Source organism: Rhodnius prolixus, unplaced genomic scaffold (genome assembly GCF_049639745.1).
Source record: "Rhodnius prolixus isolate KJV_2025 unplaced genomic scaffold, Rpr scaffold_3, whole genome shotgun sequence".
Lineage (NCBI taxonomy): Eukaryota > Metazoa > Arthropoda > Insecta > Hemiptera > Reduviidae > Rhodnius > Rhodnius prolixus.
The window spans coordinates 47,790,681-47,808,003 of NW_027411603.1; the positions used below are offsets into that span (position 1 = coordinate 47,790,681).

The 17,323-nt window shown below is 35.1% G+C and overlaps 1 protein-coding gene across 4 annotated transcripts in view; it reads left to right on the plus strand.

Moving 5' to 3' along the window:
• Window positions 1-17,323, plus strand: part of sif (guanine nucleotide exchange factor still life) — a 487,274-nt gene that overhangs the window by 456,406 nt on the left and 13,545 nt on the right. For 2 of the 4 annotated variants that reach the window (XM_074126178.1, XM_074126180.1), the window contains 6 exons: window positions 8,036-8,188; window positions 13,262-13,444; window positions 13,947-14,201; window positions 14,960-15,130; window positions 15,643-15,829; window positions 15,929-16,195. In XM_074126178.1, the coding sequence (XP_073982279.1) occupies window positions 8,036-8,188; window positions 13,262-13,444; window positions 13,947-14,201; window positions 14,960-15,130; window positions 15,643-15,829; window positions 15,929-16,195 (1,216 nt within the window). The remainder of the gene's footprint in view (window positions 1-8,035; window positions 8,189-13,261; window positions 13,445-13,946; window positions 14,202-14,959; window positions 15,131-15,642; window positions 15,830-15,928; window positions 16,196-17,323) is intronic. The other 2 variants (XM_074126179.1, XM_074126181.1) reach the window with 1 other exon arrangement.

Below are 17,323 nucleotides of genomic sequence, written 5' to 3' on the forward strand. Positions count from 1 at the left end.
ATATTGTGGGGAAAAAAAGAAATGAAAAAGATTATAGTTGTAAATTGGGTCTTACAATCACAAAAAATTTTCAAACGGATATCCAGTGATTCAGTGACCTTAAGGAACAATTAATTATTCAGGACCTTTGATCGACATTAAGGATGTCACTTGCAGGGAAAAAGGATAAAGGAATGTTAGGGAATTATGGAAGATATCTTAAGGCGGAAGTCGATTCTGGTACGTCGAGGAGAGTAAGTCTCGAGTCTATGAAACTCATTGTGTGTTTTCTGGAATTATACTACTACCGATAATTAGACTCATCGTCGTGATGGAAACTCCGTAGAAGAAGTATAAGTTACCTATACGTGAGAGTAAAGCGGAAAGTAGTCTTGTTGCAGGTAGACATTTAAAAATACGGCAACCCAATATCCGGATATTACGGCATGAATTTTGAGCGAGAGTATTTGAATTATCGACTTTTAAAGTCAGTTTGTTTATTGCCAAAGTAAGTCTTTTAATGTTAGTATCGATTCTCCATGATGTCTAGTATAAAGCCGCGTCATCAAATATCTATCATCAAAATGTACCTGTCATGGGAGAGTTTGTCAAGTTATTTCTTATTAATTTTTCTTTTTGATATTCTCTAATAGAAAGTAATGAAAAGGAACTCTTAGTTTTTTTTGTTTTGTTTCAGTTTTTCTTAATTTTTTTTATAGAAGATGTCGTCCCTACGCCGAAGTTGAAAGAGTATAAAGCTGTCCGATTTAATAGGTTGCCTAAAGTCCGCCAGTTGCAAGTTTGTTACGGCAAGTTTGCCCTGCTTGAACCTACTTTCAGTTTTACTTTTGGTCTTCTTTTAGTGTGAAGAACAAGTTAAAGCTGGTCATAACTGTTTGGCTGTTACGAGAAACTGGATGGACCAACTTGGCCAAACAAACTTCTCAAAACAGAAAATAACTGGTCCAACAGTTCGACACTTTTAATGAAAATGAAAACAAAAAATTAAAAGTCCCAGGAAAAGTTTCCACATGGTTGAGGGTAGGGAAAAGATGAAAAGTAAAAGATTAGTTTCATATTAAGTGGAAAAATTGTAATGAAAACTGTCCTTCCACTAGTCTTAGTTCTCTCAGAGAATAATTGTAATGATGAGGAAAATGACAAGAAAATAATTAGAATGCCAGTTCCCCAAGGAATTCAACTGTTAGTATTGAAGTAGTGAGAGACCTAGGAATGTTCAGGGACTCCAATTCAAAGAGAACATTGATGAAGTGTCTAAGAAGGGAGGTAAATTTAGAAGATTCATGTTTAGGCATTGCAGGAATATCAAGGATTTCACCCTGAATCCCAAATATATATTACAACCTTATCATTGAACACTTTCATTGTTTTGAATAGCAGCAGGCAAAATTATAGCTGTTGGGAAGCTGATAGAAAGAAATTTCTCCGCTTTCTTAAAGGATCAAGGCTGTACAAAGACGTCGAGATGATTTTTTTTTATTCCCTTGAGATACAGGATCTGCGATTTGTTTTCAAGATACTAAATTATAAGGGTCAATTGTGCAGAAATCTTATCCAGTGTGAGATTCTATCTCCCGTCTTCCAATCTCAGACGCGCCGTAATGTTTATCCCTCATTTCTACAGTGCATGAATAGAAAAGTGGTTAATACGTACTGGAACAATTCAGTGCCCAAGAAAGAAAACTTCTTTAATGTGGTAATCAATAAGTGCCTGTAGAGTTTTTCTTTTTTAGTGTATTTGTTATAGAATCAATTTATCTGTCTAGATAACTTCAACAAGTAAATTTTCGGTCAAACTAGGCCGGAGTTCCTTCTTTTTCTGTAAATTTTGCAATCATAACTCAAAATTTATGCTACCCTGTGTATACATTCTACCTCTGCCTTAATTATTGATACATTGAAGCAGAGATCCTAAAATTTCCGGTCAAACTAGACGAGATTTCCTCTTTACCATTAATTTTGCAATCATTACTTCAAATTCTTGGCGGCTACCCTGTGTGTACACTACCTCTCGCAGAAATCTCAATCTTTCTATTCAAACTAAATGAGAATCCCTGATTTTTCCATTAATTTTGCACACGTAACTTCAAATTAGGACAACCCTGTATGTACATTCCTCGTCTGGCTTATTTATTAATAGACAGAAGCAGAAATCACTATCTTTGCAGTAAAACTAGAAGAGAATTCCTTATTTTCCCGTTTATTTTGCGCATGTAACTTCAAATTAGGACAACCCTGTATGTACATTCCACGTCTGCCTTATTTATTAATAGACAGAAGCAGAAATCACAATCTTTGCAGTAAAGCTAGAAGAGAATTCCTTATTTTTCCATCAATTTTTGCACGCGTAACTTCAAATTAGGACAACCCTGTGTGAACATTCCTCGTCTGGCTTATTTATTAATAGACAGAAGCAGAAATCACAATCTTTGCAGTAAAGCTAGAAGAGAATTCCTTATTTTTCCATCAATTTTTGCACGCGTAACTTCAAATTAGGACAACCCTGTATGTACACTCCACGTCTGCCTTATTTATTAATAGACAGAAGCAGAAATCACAATCTTTGCAGTAAAGCTAGAAGAGAATTCCCTATTTTTCCATCAATTTTTGCACGCGTAACTTCAAATTAGGACAACCCTGTGTGAACATTCCTCGTCTGGCTTATTTATTAATAGACAGAAGCAGAAATCACAATCTTTGCAGTAAAGCTAGAAGAGAATTCCTTATTTTTCCATCAATTTTTGCACGCGTAACTTCACTGAGTGTACAATCCACGTCTGGTTTATTTATTAAAACCCTTGTGGTATGATCTGCGATTTGTTTTTGAATAGAATACTAAATTGCGAGGTCAATTGTGCAGAAATCTTATCTCATGTGAGATTCCATATTCCGTCTTTCAGACTCAGACGCGCCGCAATGTTTTTACATTCCTCAGTTCTCCAGCGCACGAATAGAAAAGTGGTTGACAGGTACTGAAACAATTCTGTGTCCAAAAACAACGAAAAACTTCTTTCATGTGGTAATCAATAAGAGCCTGTGTGTACAGCTTCCCTTTTTTTCAGTGTATTTGTTACAGATTCAATTTATCTGTCTGTGTAACTTCAACTTGTTTGCCTTTGCAGCTGTTTGTTGATGTACGTAAATAAAAAAATTAAACTCGCCACAGGAAGTCCTAATTGGTGACTGAACGTGTCCACTCAATTCGTGGCCTAATTGGCGGCTGACATTTTTTATTTGGATTGTTTGAGGTACTAAAACAATAGTCAAAAGAGGGGTCATCATCAAAAGCTACGGTATCAGCTGTTCATTGTCTTTAGAAATACTTTAAATTATGTTTTTATTTAACTTTCGGATTACTTCTGATCTGACCGGGCTAAAAGAAAGGAAATAGATGACTCCCAACTTTCCTAAATTGGTGCGGACTTTTGTTGTGTTCACCTTCAAGCTAAAGAATCTTCTCACGCCGTGCCCAACATCACAGTCTTTTGATAGTAGGAATGAGTCTTCTTTCGAAGGCAGTCCTCTTCGCGGAGACATTGTACTCATAGTCGGAATGAAATGATTACAGTCCAACAGCTGGACCATAGGTAAGTCCTAGATCCAGTTCCTGCGTCTTCTTTTCTGTCATAGTACAAACAATGTTACAAGTCCTAGAGAAACGGCATTGTCTAGAACCATCTTTCGGACTGTCTTAATCTGCCAGATTTCTCGTTAGTTAGTTGGCTTTGTTCGGTGATAACGTAAACAGCCCATAGTGGCTTATTTTTTGCCATCAGGTACGGCCTCCACATGTTATCGTGATGCCTAGCTAGCTTGTTTTTCAGTGTCGATATAACAACTAGATCATTCCGTGCAGATCGTAAATAAATAAAATGAATTCTGTATAAAAATTAATTCACAGTGGTGTTGTTAATACTAATCAACATTGCTCCGAACCTTGCTGTACCCAGGGCCGGATTTAGATGAAAAGAGGCCCTAGGCTATACCACTTATGAGGCCCTTTCACCTCCCATTTTTAAGTTTATAATACATTTTTATGTTTGTTTATTAGTCATATGCGTAGAATTTTTGCTTATTTTTGGTTCAGCATTTTAGTGTTCACTGTTTTTAGAATATGTAGTGTAATTTTAATTTTGCTATCAATTTGAATGTAGGCCCCTCTTGATCTTGAGGCCCTAGGCTGAAGCCTAATTAGCCTATAGGAAAATCCGGCCCTGGCTGTACCAGATGCTAAACTGGAACTAATTTCACAACTCAATTCGTGCAGACTCAATTTGTGGTGTACAAAAAAAAACTGACTGTTAGGTGCTACTGATAAAATGTGCAAAAAAAAAAACAAGTCTATTTGTGAACATATCTATGCGGATACTAATTCCATAATTTTATAAATTGAAATGGGTTTCACAGAAAATAAGCTAATTACATACACGGCACTCATTTTGAGGCGACCCACCCCTTCACCATAATTCCGGCAACCGTTTGCTTCTTTCCTCCTGACGTACACGTCATAATTATAATAATAATTATTATTATGCTAAAGCTGATTGCATAATTCATCTTGTTCATACCACCGCCATCTATTTTCATATCTGATGAACGAACCGTCCTATTTCCATGCATGTGTCTGAATATTTTCTCTTCTGTGTTAATTGATTAATCTCACAAACGGTGTACATAACTCATTTCCGTGCGCTAACTATAGCTGGCGTATTCGGTTTTAGTGATGAGATTTATGTTTACCAGCTGGCTATTTACGGCTCAAATAATTGAGTGTGTGTTGTCTAACAATAGACAGGACAATCTATGTGATTTTATTTTACAATCTATTCGGTTACCATGGATTATGAAGATCTATCCGGATTTAAAGGGAATAAATTTTCATAGACGTATTATTTTTTTGTTTCACTTTTTAAAAATAACACGTACATAATTTGTAGTTAATTTTATAAAACTTATGGAAACTGAATACTTCTTAGTAATAATGCTTTTGCCCCTTTCAATCACCCAGTGTTATTAAATTAGGCTGGAGTAGCTAGTTGGGTCTATCGCTTTGTTTGTTTTCCGATACTAAGTAAATAAAATAAATTATAGTGAAAATTCTTAGCAATTTTTCATATTTAAAATGTTTCTTGGTAAATGTAAAAGGTTTCTTGGTTCGATTAGAAAGATAATATCTTCATTATTACATTAAGTAACTACTTTAAGAGTGAAGACACGTTGCATACCTAAGCTCCACTCTTGTAATATTTCCGATCTAACTAGATGAGAATCCCAGATTTTTCCATTAAATTTGCAATTGTAACTTCAAATTCAGGCGACCCTGTGTATACATTCCACCTCTGTCATATTTAATAACCCACTGAAGCAGAAATCTCTTATCTTTCTATTCAAACTAGATGAGAATCCCAGATTTTTTCCATTTAATTTGCAATTGTAACTTCAAATTCAGGCGACCCTGTGTATATATTCTACCTCTGGTTTAGTAATTAAATGAATGAAGCAGAAATATCAATCTTTCTCATCATACTAGACGAGAATTACCTATTTTTCCATTCATTTTGCAATCTTAACTTCAAATTCTTGGCTATCCAGTGTATACATTCCACCTCTGGCTTAGTAATTAAGTGTGTAAAGCAGAAATCTCAATACTTCCGATCAAACCAGACGAGAATTACCTATTTCCTGAAGCTAAGCTCTTTCCTAACGCCATTCAGTTTCTTGAAGCCCAATAAATCTCGTCGTTTTTAATTTTATATGGCTTTAAAGTAATACTGAACGCGGAAATTTCAAAATCAATTTCTTGTTCGCAAAAATGATTTTTTTAAAGTTTTGGTCAGCTTTGGTAATCTACAAGTTCCACTCTATACGAAGAATACAATTTACTGTTTGTTCTGGAGGTCGATGGAAAGTAGCTAATTTTACTCGATGTCCCAGTTTCTCCCTTGGAATTGCAGAGATTGTTTTTTTTTTCGGAAAGGGAAGTTTTTGGACTGGTGGTGTGGGAGATAATTAGGACCAGCATGCGATATTTACTAGCCATCCACAGAAGTCTCTGGACAAAGGAAAGGACACATCTCCTAGACGTTGCTGCAGGACTGTACTTCGACCAGGCTGTGTGCCTGTGATGTCATAATTCTGTTTTAGGCCGCTTATTTTTAGGGAGTTAAAAAAACATTTCCATAAAGGGATCGATCCCACAGCGTTTGGGTCCGGCCATGTTAGTCTAGGACAGGAAAAGAGGAAATCTCTTACGTCCTGTCTAATGAGCTGTTATCGTTTGTTGTATCCCCTGGTATATTAAGCCGTTTTTGGGGCAATATCTCTTAAAAATGAGGTTTATAAGACCATTATTTAATTATTTAAACAAAAACAAAAAACACATTGTATTTTGCAAATAAATAAACTCAAGCAATAAATCAAAGCTACTTAAATAAATATGTACTCAACGGAATATTTTTAATTAAACCTAGGAACTTTTTAATTAATAAAACAAATACTCCTTCCGGTCAAATTTTGACTGTTTACTGTGCCTCCATTGGTCCTTATACTTCCTACAGAATTACTTACCAGCTGTAACCTCTTCCTCACCAATCCTTCAGTGATTCACCGAGTTTGCTCTTTCATCGGCTAGGTTGGTCCATAAAAGTCAAATAAACATTTACGCCTCTCTATCTTGCACGAATACAGACTCCCGTGTTAATTTTCCTTCTGATCCATTTATTTACAAAATACTCAAAAAAAAAAGCTGGAAAATTTTTATTTCACTGAAAATTTAAGGGAAAAACTTCAGTTTCCGGCAAAACAAAAATCGCCCTGTTTCTCCCAGGTTCTATTTTTAAAAGCAAATCTTTCTAGAGATTATCCGCCTTGAAATAGCTGATTTCCCTGTATAGGTTTCTAACCTTTTGAGAGTAGTGAAAGAAATTAATATCTGTATGTAACCCGAGAGGTTGTGCAGAAGCCCTGAAATTTGAATATAGTAAGTAGTATTTAAATATTTATCTAGAAAGATCACAGTTGCTTTATTAAAGTGTAAAGTAAAAGGAAAGAAGCTGTGTAATTGTGCTGGCTGGAGGGGATGTTGCCTGTCCTGCTTGCCTATACAAATCCAAGCTGGAAAATTATTCCTCTGAAACAGAGGGATAAAGAGCGAGAGAAGGTATCCTCCCAGTCTCAAACTCATACTGTTTTAGATAAGTTCGTGCTCCTTCAAGTTTCGAGAGGAGTTTAGTTTTGTAATAGAAACATAGTGGTGGTGTTGAGAAATTTTAATCTTCTTCTTTCAACAACCTGTGAAGAGCCGATGAAGAAGTGCATAGACGGAGAGCGTAACAGGATCTTGATTTCCTTCTCTTGACTATCTTCTCTTCTCTTTCCATCAATTGCTCCTTCACACAACCTTTTTACCTGGAAAAGAACTTGAAAAAACACATAGAAGGGTTCAATTTTTGACATGTTCTTCTTGTTTTAATTTAACTTTTCAAACTTGCTTTTGAAGTTTGTTGGTTTGAATTGTACAACTTAGGGAAGGTCTTGCGTGCAGATTTCTCTTAGTTTTAGTTTACTGCTATCGTTAAATAATAAGTTGTATTTTCTTATACTAAATTTAGAGAACGATAATCAAGTGCCAATCATTATCTTAAGACATTGATATTTTTATTAATTCTTAAGGCACATCAACATCGGAGGTCATTGACGCCCGGAGCTTTTTTTCGGTGTACTGTCGGCCTCTCATCACTGAGTACACTGTCCATCACCGAACAGAGAACTATAAGAAGCTCTTTGAAAGAGAAAAAGAGGACCGGCTTCTGGATTCAAATCCTGGATCTTTGCGTGGGGAACCCAGAAAGCTAATCTCTGTGCTAACTCCCATTTTTATTAAAATTTTCATTTTAACATTAATAAAATAGAATTTGGTGCAAATAGCTCCCAGTTTGACTTAACTGAAGAACCAGAGAATTAAACGTACTCGTACATGTAATTCAATCTCCTTCGGAACTGAACATGTTGAACCTTTTATTTACTTTTGTTCTAGGCCCCATGTCAGGTGGAATTAGAGAATTGGGTCAACAGTATTCATTCAGCATGTGCTGCAGCATTTGCTAGACATCGTGGTAAAACTGGTACTCTACATCTTTTACAAGAAGAGATATTCAGATTGGAGAAGGCCATCGAGTCGGTAAGTCAGGCAAGTTATTGAAAAATTAATACAAACAATTTTCCATCTCTGCAAGCTTATTTATTTATTTTTGTATCTCCTATATTTTCCCAATTATTCTTGACCTGTTCGATTCAAAAAATAAAGATGGAAAAACTTATTGATTTGTTAATTTATAATTTAAGGAAGTATTTTGAATCAAAATTGTATCTCTTCAAGATTGAACTCCTTTAAGATTGCCCTGTTTTTCATAATATTATCAAGCAAGTTCCTTTATTGTTTGAAGCATGAATAGCAAGATTTTTTATTCATTGAATTTCATTCATAAAATAGGCATATTTTTATTAATTTTTATTATTTCTGTTTCAATTTTAATTTAATATTTAATATATTGTAAAGTATTTCTCATCTTTTTTTTTGGTGACTGATTCATTAATACAAGATGGAAAAAAGAAGATTACTGCAGATCTCAGTTACAAATTTTTTAATTTTTATTAATGCCAAGCAGTGTTAGGGATTAGGTCATCTTCAGGGATAGACTTATAAAGAATTGTAATTTGTTTTATACATTGTTGCGAGTACCTTCTGTCCTGACATTCCAACCTTTAACACCTGCAATGTTATAATTATACGAATATTATAATTGTTAATAAGTATAAGCTCTGAAGTTGACCTACATCCTATATTTTTCAACTCCTTAAGTTTAAATCCTCGACACATTCCCGTAATACTAGATCTCGCTCATCCGATCTCTATATTCCCTCTCACCGTACCTCATCCTTTGACAAGTCCTTCCTAATACGTGCTACCTCTCTCTGGAACTCCTAACCTTCATCTGCCCGCCATGCTCCTACCCTGTCTATCTTTAAATCCCGTCTATTAGTTATCTCCTTTCTATTCAGCTTCCTCCGAAATTCTAATGGTTTTAATTTATTTCCTTAATTTCTGCTGTTATTTTGATTTTCACTTTTTGTAAATATTTATTTATTTATTTATTTTCTGTTTAATCACAGGCCAAACCATTAAGAACTCTATTTGTACCTGTATTTATTCTTAGGGGACAATTGTCCCGGAATAATTTTCTTTTCTATTTCTATTTCTACATCTAAAATTTATAAAAATACATAAGTTGTGAAAATCTTAAACGTACATCAACAGTTTTATTTTGTTCCTTTTTAAATACTTATATTTTTTTCTTTTTCGTAATTAGAAAATACTTTGATAAGTGTTACAATAGTGGGGCGATGTGATTAGATCATTTTTAAAGGATCTTTCAAGAAACAGCATTTCTGAAAAGATAAAAAAAAAAAGAAAGAAATCCTAAACTGAGAGTAATCCAATTCTCAACGACAAATAACTTTGAGCTCGTTAAACATTCGAATTCTATTTTGAACTGGTTTTTTTTTTGCAAAAAAAAATAACTAGAAAGAGAAGTCATCAGACGTCATAACTGGCGAGTGAGAGAGAAAAAAACTATTTTAGAGAATAAACACAATTTGAGTCTTTAAAAGAGTAAAAGTTAAAACTACTAGATTTTTGGCACCATTTAGCAAGTTGGGGAGGGACATTCTGGACTAAGAAGATATTAGAGAGCACCTTAGAAAGAAGGGTGCCCCCCGTTTTGGTCCTATAAGAAATTAAACACAAATAAAAATGGTCAAAGAATGCGGATGGGAGCCAAAGAAAAAGAGATAAAAGAAGAAGTAGAAGGAATCCCCCAATGCTTTGGACAGCAAAGTCGATGGTTTAGTGTAATAGTTTTATTACAATTAATTGTGCGAAGTTGAATGCAAATTAAATGGTAAACAATGGGCAGCACTAATTGATCATTCGATATCTAAAAAATAACTAGGTCAAATTGAAATAAATTAAGTCCCTTTTAAAATTATTCTTATAATAATAACCCCCTCTCATGCAAATTCGGAATATTGCAACATGGCGGTTAACGGTATATGAATAAAGCGCTAAATGTCGTCAGGATAGATAGTCCTGAATGACAATTATAGACAGTTATTATACTACTACTATCATCAGAAACATGCGTAAATATGTTCAGTTGGATATGCTGGTCGTGTTTTGTGTGAACTTCCTATAGTATTTTGAAATGTTAACGATAAGAGAGTTTGTTATGAGGTATGCCTTCAAATGTATTTCAGTTAAATGGTCTTCTAAAATTGTTTGAAATGAGAACACATTGGATGATTGTAAATTATTGTTCTTCATACAGCATCCACAAGATTAATGGTTAGTGGGAGAGGAACCACTCATGCCCTTTTTCTTAGTTTTTTTCTTTTTCCTTTTAAGTCTAGCTGTTGTCAAGGAGAAGGAAAATATCTGGACATCTAGCAGCATCTTCATAGACAGTTCCCCCTGGACCTTTATGTTATCTTCAGCAAAATGCTGTGTATAGAACGATCTTTCTTTCTTCATCGTCTTGCTTTTTACATCTAGTTGTTTCAGGTCCAAATGTTTCTCTGCGTGTACTATAGACAAGCTAACAAGTCCATTGGTGGCTGAACGTACTGAAGTGGTTATTTTCTGTGGTTATATTGCTGAGACTGCAAAAGATGGATAAACAAATTCTAGAGCCGTTCCAACACATATACTGGCAGCTTTATTGGCTATCAAGTTCTACGAAGTCCATTCAAGGAACTAGGAGGGACATTCGGGTCAAAAGTGAAATGAGACAACAGCTTGTCTGGCCCAGAAGAGTAAGAGCTCTCTAAAGGATCTGAGCGATGTACGGCGTAAAAAAAAAAATAATAAAGCTGGTAGCGAAGTAGCCTTCATTATTAGCCGGTCACTCGCAGAATGTAGTTCTCGGTTTGAACATAATTATCGCTTGGACCAGTCAACAGTTAGTCTGTATAAGTGTGACAGAAAGAAGAAGACTCCTCCTTACACCTGTTGCGAGTATTTCCTGAAAGGGTTAAGGGCATGTACTATGTCCTGAGAGTTTAGCCTTTTGAAGAAAAAAAGAATAAAAAAAACGTGCCTTCAAGCTTTCTCCAGGTATACCTTTCCAGAGTCTCAGATCAAATCAAGTAGACAGGATTTAAGGAGCTCTCTCAAAGCTAAAAGGACTGCCCGGCCAACCCTTAAGGAATCTAATCTCAAGTCATCTAAATTTAATGTTTCTATCCAGATATAGGAGATTTAAGCCATATAATTATGTCATAGACCTGGAATTTCTTAAAATAATGAAAATAGTTCTCATTACAATTACTTTTTAACGCATAGTCTTCACCAGTCTGCAATAGGACAAGACTTAAGTCGGATTTAGTGAGTCTGTAGTTGATCCATCTATTGATTTAGTGTTAATGCGATTGTCGCCTTAAAAAGAAACTATGTCAAGGCCAGTGATCATTGGGTTTCTCTAAATTAAAACGGATTTTTTTTTTTAATTACCTTCTGAATTAGATAACCTTTTTTTTATCTAATTTGCTCTTAATTAGACTTTTTTTCCTTTTTCTTTTTATTTCACCGCTCAATAAGTTTTATTCAAATTGTGTTGATAAACTTTTTAACTACTTCTTCTTTACCTTTTTTGGAAGGAGAAAAGTAATTAATGAGAATGATTATGCAGTTATTAAAATTTATGGGCATAGTAGGAAATCTTGAACAATCTAAATGATAACGAAGTAGCTGGAATCCAGATATAGATGTTGACTCTTTATTATTATTCAGAAGTGGAAAAACTTGAAATTTTCCAGTTTAATATTTTCTCTTTTTATTTCTTTTTTATTGCTAGAAAACAACACATGACGACAGTAGCGTTACAACCACTGGACGACCATCGTCAACCACCCTAAACTATAAATTTGAACTTTTTGGTTCAACGGCTCCTTCTAGTTATTATTCCTGAACTCATTTTGCATCCTTTTCGAACGACAGTCTTCTTCTCATGAACTTTCGCCCCTTATTCAGCGTAGACATCCTTTTAGGAGGCCGTTGATTATCTGCACCGGTTTCCGCACAATCCTAATCTCAGATTGTTCTGCTTACACATGGGGGGGTGTTAATTTGTTATTTACTGAAACTTAAGGATCTTCGTTGGTTTCCCTCCCCCTCCAAGTTTAGAGAAGAGCTCCTCAATACAGTGGTAACTCGGTTCTCGCCCACAATTCGTTCCGGAAGTGCGATCGAGAACCGAAACAATTTATCCCATAAGAAATAATGGTAAACTATGTAGTTTATTTCGTTTCTAAGCCCCAGAAATATTAGGCCGTTTTACTGGCCTAATTTTTTATATTTTATGTAAAAAACATGTATCTAAACAAGAAATAAGATCTAAAAGTGTAAATACAAGAAACAACTCGGCTCATCTCGGGTGTTCCGAGTTCCAAATCGTTTGTTCGGATTTCAGGACAATATTTTCTCGAATTTCTTGGTGGAATACCGATTTGTTGGAAAGTCAAGTCGTTCGAAAACCGAGGTACCCACTGTATTTGAACTTCCGGCGCTGGGTGCACAGAAATCGGGACAATAAAACATGTCTTTGTGATGATCTTTACCAATTTTTGGGAGAGTTTCCACTATTAGTTGAGCTCCGTCTTCTCTATCTGGACAAGAAATATCGTTCCAGAAGTGGAATCATGGATTACTTTGACCAGACTAGTGAGCTGTGTTCCTTTAATTTGCTACACACTCGTGAGGCTTGGCGAGTTCGATATGTGAATGGATCGCAGATCTCTCCTAATTGTCATCCAATCCGCTTCGCAAACTGTTTTTTAGTTTTGTTCTTTTCATTGCATGCAAATTGCAAATGATATTGCTGTTTTGTTCAACTTTTTCTACCTATGATGTAAATATTTTTGTAATTTTCTCATCTTTTCTCATTCTTTCCGCTCTCTGTAACAGTAATGTTAAGAACTTCTTTTTCTCTTTCTTTTTTTCTTTTTGCTTTGGCCACGTGTTTAATACTAATCAGTTTGTATTTTATTTTACTTTTTTTTTTTAAATTGATCTATTAATTTACAATCTGAGCATAATTCGATGGTGAAGAGCAGGAGGCGACCAACAACCCAGCGCTGATGCGCTCATTGCAAGATTTTGTGATTAATTACGTACGAAATTCAAGTAACTATATAATAACTGTTACAGGATCACAAGCTGAAACATATGGCGGAACTGCAGCAGAGCGTTGTCTCAGATCCGGACACTAAGTCACAAATCTCACAGCAGATCTTACAGTGGGAAGAAAATCTGGAACGTTTACATTGTGAACAGTTCAGGCTGAGATGTTATATGGCCAGTCTACAAAATGGTGAATTACCAAATCCAAAGGTAATAATAAATGAATGCGATTTATATTCGTTGTATAAAAAAATTGCGTCTGTTAGCTTTAATCAGAATGAAACGTCAGCTGATATTCTTGGTCCCTATTGTTGGCTATTTTGAGCAAGCTTCGATAAAGCATCCTCACATTTGGGAGCCAGCCGCCTCTAGCGGAAAAATTATTTCAATAAAGTCATGATTGAGATTGTAAGATTTGGATCAAAACCATATTCTAGGTTGACATCTGTTGTCATCTTAGAAAAATGTTAAGTTGGGGATTTCTGGGATTTTTTCTTTTTTGAATTGTGTTGGATAAACTTAGACCAATTTTGAAAAACCTTATTCCTACTCAGGGGGCGAAAAATCTAAATTAAAAATCTTACCTACTGTAATGTCTTCCCTCATTATTATAGAATAATGGAAAATGAAAATAGATCATTTTAAATTTTCCAGACTTTAATTCTTTTTATTACTAGCAGCTTTTAATATTTAAAACTTTATTCTTTTCCAGAGCTTGCTGACCCATGTATCCAGGACAACGAAATCCACCCTAAACAAACTAGGAGTTTTTACTGTATCATCTTTCCATGCGTTCATCTGTGCCAGATCACCTTCATTGTTAAATAATTTATTAGCTGGCCGTGGAGCGACAAAACGTCGGCCGCCAATGTTATCTAGATCAAATTCTGGATCATCTAGAAGATCTTTACAGATGTCTAGGGAAGAGCCGGATAAATCTGTAAAAGTCTCTGTACCAGACAATCAGGTGAAATTGTTTTTCTTATTTTATTGTTATTTTTTTAAAAAAAGTCGTTTAAATCAACTTGGGAGAAAAAATAAAATTCTTATTACGAATACCTACTTTGTTGTCAGGCATTTCGAAAACGAGGCCAGTACTTTGAGGCAATCCTTCATGAAGACACAAATATATTAGTGTCGTTCATCCTGAACGCCTCAGCATCTGATTCATACCTGTATGACTCAAATATTCTGGTCGATCACAGTTTCTGCACCAGTTTTTTTTATGGATATAAGTATCTTTTCGATACTTTTTGAGGCCTAGATATAATACCTATCTCTTTTCAAGCTCCAGAAAATAAAGCCTGCAACTTCTTTCTATTGGGACCATGTCCATTAATATTATGACCTTCGTATTATTACTACTTTTTTTATAGTTTGAGCCTATCAGTATCACGTAACACTGGCACGTGAAGTTTTCTCAGTGAACTGAAGGCTTCCGGAAAGATAATACTTTGCCCTACAGATAGTGATCGGTTATTATCATTACAATTTTCCTTCGCGATGTGAGTTACAAAGGAGCAACCCATAGGGTTAAATAAGCCTTCCCAAACTGGCGGTCTATTTCTGCTTACAGTTAGTTACTGGTTAAGAAAACGTACGATATTCATCTCACCGTACTGCCTTCTTCGTAGTGAGATTCTGCCTGATTTATGAGGCTGCTCTTAGTTTAGTTTCCAACATGAAATATCCTACAGAACGTTGTATTAAATTTTCTTTTTACAGTTTGTAAATGTCTATCTGCGAGAAGGAATGACCGTTGAAGAATTCTTAGCCGGCGCTTGTGCTAGAAAAGGTTTGAACGCTATGGAACATTTCGTCAGAGTGAAAAAGAGAAGGGATATGGAAGATCATAATTATTTTGTGCCTCATAGATCTGATGTTATCGATACTTATGTAAGTTGAATATTTCACTTAAGAGATATAATAATATTTTGTAGTGTTTTCAAGCAAAGATCTTGTCCAACCAATGTGGATTTTGCGTACCCATTATCATGTTGACTAATAATTATCTGAAACAAACCTATTCATCATTGCAATTGCAAATCGCATGCTAATTAAAAAGCTGGCATAGATGGGAGCCAGAGTAGAGCTTATAGGTCGTAGGGCTTTGGCATATTAGAAGAATACATTCACTTGTGATGTAATGGAACAAAGTTTATAGAAAATAAAATAATGAAGGAAATTCTGTTTTGTAAAATTACAATCGGGTTTCATGGTTCATTCATCCGAATACATCATTCAAAATTTTGAGCCCGTGATTTTTTTTAATTAACATTTCGTTCAAATTTGAATTTATTTATTATTTTCATAAATTGAAATTCGGAAAATTATATGTATGTATTTTCCTAAACAATATTGATAAACTTAGAATCTCTAATTTATTTTCATTATAACTTTTCCACCAGTTACACACCCATGAAGTGGTAGAAGTTTGCGCTAAGATACTATATCAAGTTGAACTACAAAGGACAACTTTGGAACATATGTGGGGCTTCTCTGTGGAAGCGGAACTGATTGAGAACGCCGACAGACAGGATGAACTGTGTTGTTACGTCAGCAGGGTAGAGGACAAAAGTGTGGCTATGCATAATGGTTAGTTTTTTGGTGTTTGCTAATTAGTTTTCCGTAAATTATCTCAAAAAATAAAATAATTATAATAAATCTAAATTCTACTCCTTTTTTTCTTTATAGGAATAATTAAAGGAGATGAAATAATGGTAATCAATGGTGCTATAGTATCAGACTTGGATATGATGTATTTGGAATCAGTACTTCAAGAAGAACTGTCATTGTGTATGATGATGCGTTCATCGAGGACCGAACCACCAGAACTAGGGTCCGGCTTGCTGAGGCCTGATGTGGACATTGAATCTTTGGTCTGCCCACCACCACCGTCTGAACCGCCAGTCATATCCGAGGAGATGATCTCAGGCCTTATCGTACCTGCGCCTGGATGGAGTAATTACTATTTTATTAATTTATTTAACCATGGACAATAGTTCAACCTTTATTTGTGCTGTGATATTCTTCTACGTGAAATGTTTTGCTTAATGTATCCCACCTACTACAATGCAATTAGAGGAGCCTTCTTCTACAACTGGGCAGTTGTCTTATCTCAACTATTACTTACCTACTTCATTTTTCTTGTGTGAAAATACCTTATTCCGATACTCTGAAACCGCCTCTTTTTGACCCAAAAATACTTAAATACATTTCATTGGCGCCACAAAAGATGTAGGAATTAACTTTTGAGTGTATGGGATAAGACATAATGAATAATACAACTTGAAAGCTTCTTACAGACAACACTGTCCAGTGATGGACAGTCTGTAACGAGAGTACACTGTCCGGAGATTAGCAGCACAGTGAAAAAAGCTGCGGGCACCAATGATCTCAGATATTGACACTCCTGAGTAATTATTAGACTCAGTATTTACTGAGTCACTCAGTATTTATATCGATGAAATTAATGTAAGTCGTAGACATTATTTATTTTAAATCTCTGCTCATTAGGTGATTTTTTTTTTAATGATTTGAGGCGCGTCAACATCTAAGGCAACATCTATTTAGAGTTTGAATCAAGTTAAATGAACATTTTGAGAATTTTTTTTTGTCACCCCTTTAGATTTTAGAGAAGCAACTTTTTACTTGATTTTTTTTTTCTTACTGCAGTGTTGCAGGCACCAAAGATGCACAAAAATAGTACACATTTGTTGCAGTCCAAAGAGCTATAATGGCCCTAGCCAAAATAACTTCAGAGGTTAAGGATTATCTGATGTAGAGCTTCAGATTTGTAGCCCTTTACTTGCCGCTGGTTCTTCTTATGCAGGCACCAAAGATGCACAAAAAAGTACACATTTGTTGCAGTCCAAAGAGCTATAATGGCCCTAGCCAAAATAAGTTCAGAGGGTAGGGATTATCTGATGTAGAGCTTCGGATTTGTAGCCCTTTACTTGCCGCTGGTTTTTCTTCAGCCATGAAATATAACGAAAATTTAAACTCGTTGTTCATGCATTATATTAAAAACTTGCATTTTATGTTAACTTAATTACGATAAATTTGGAGTTCCATGGTAACATTTAAGAA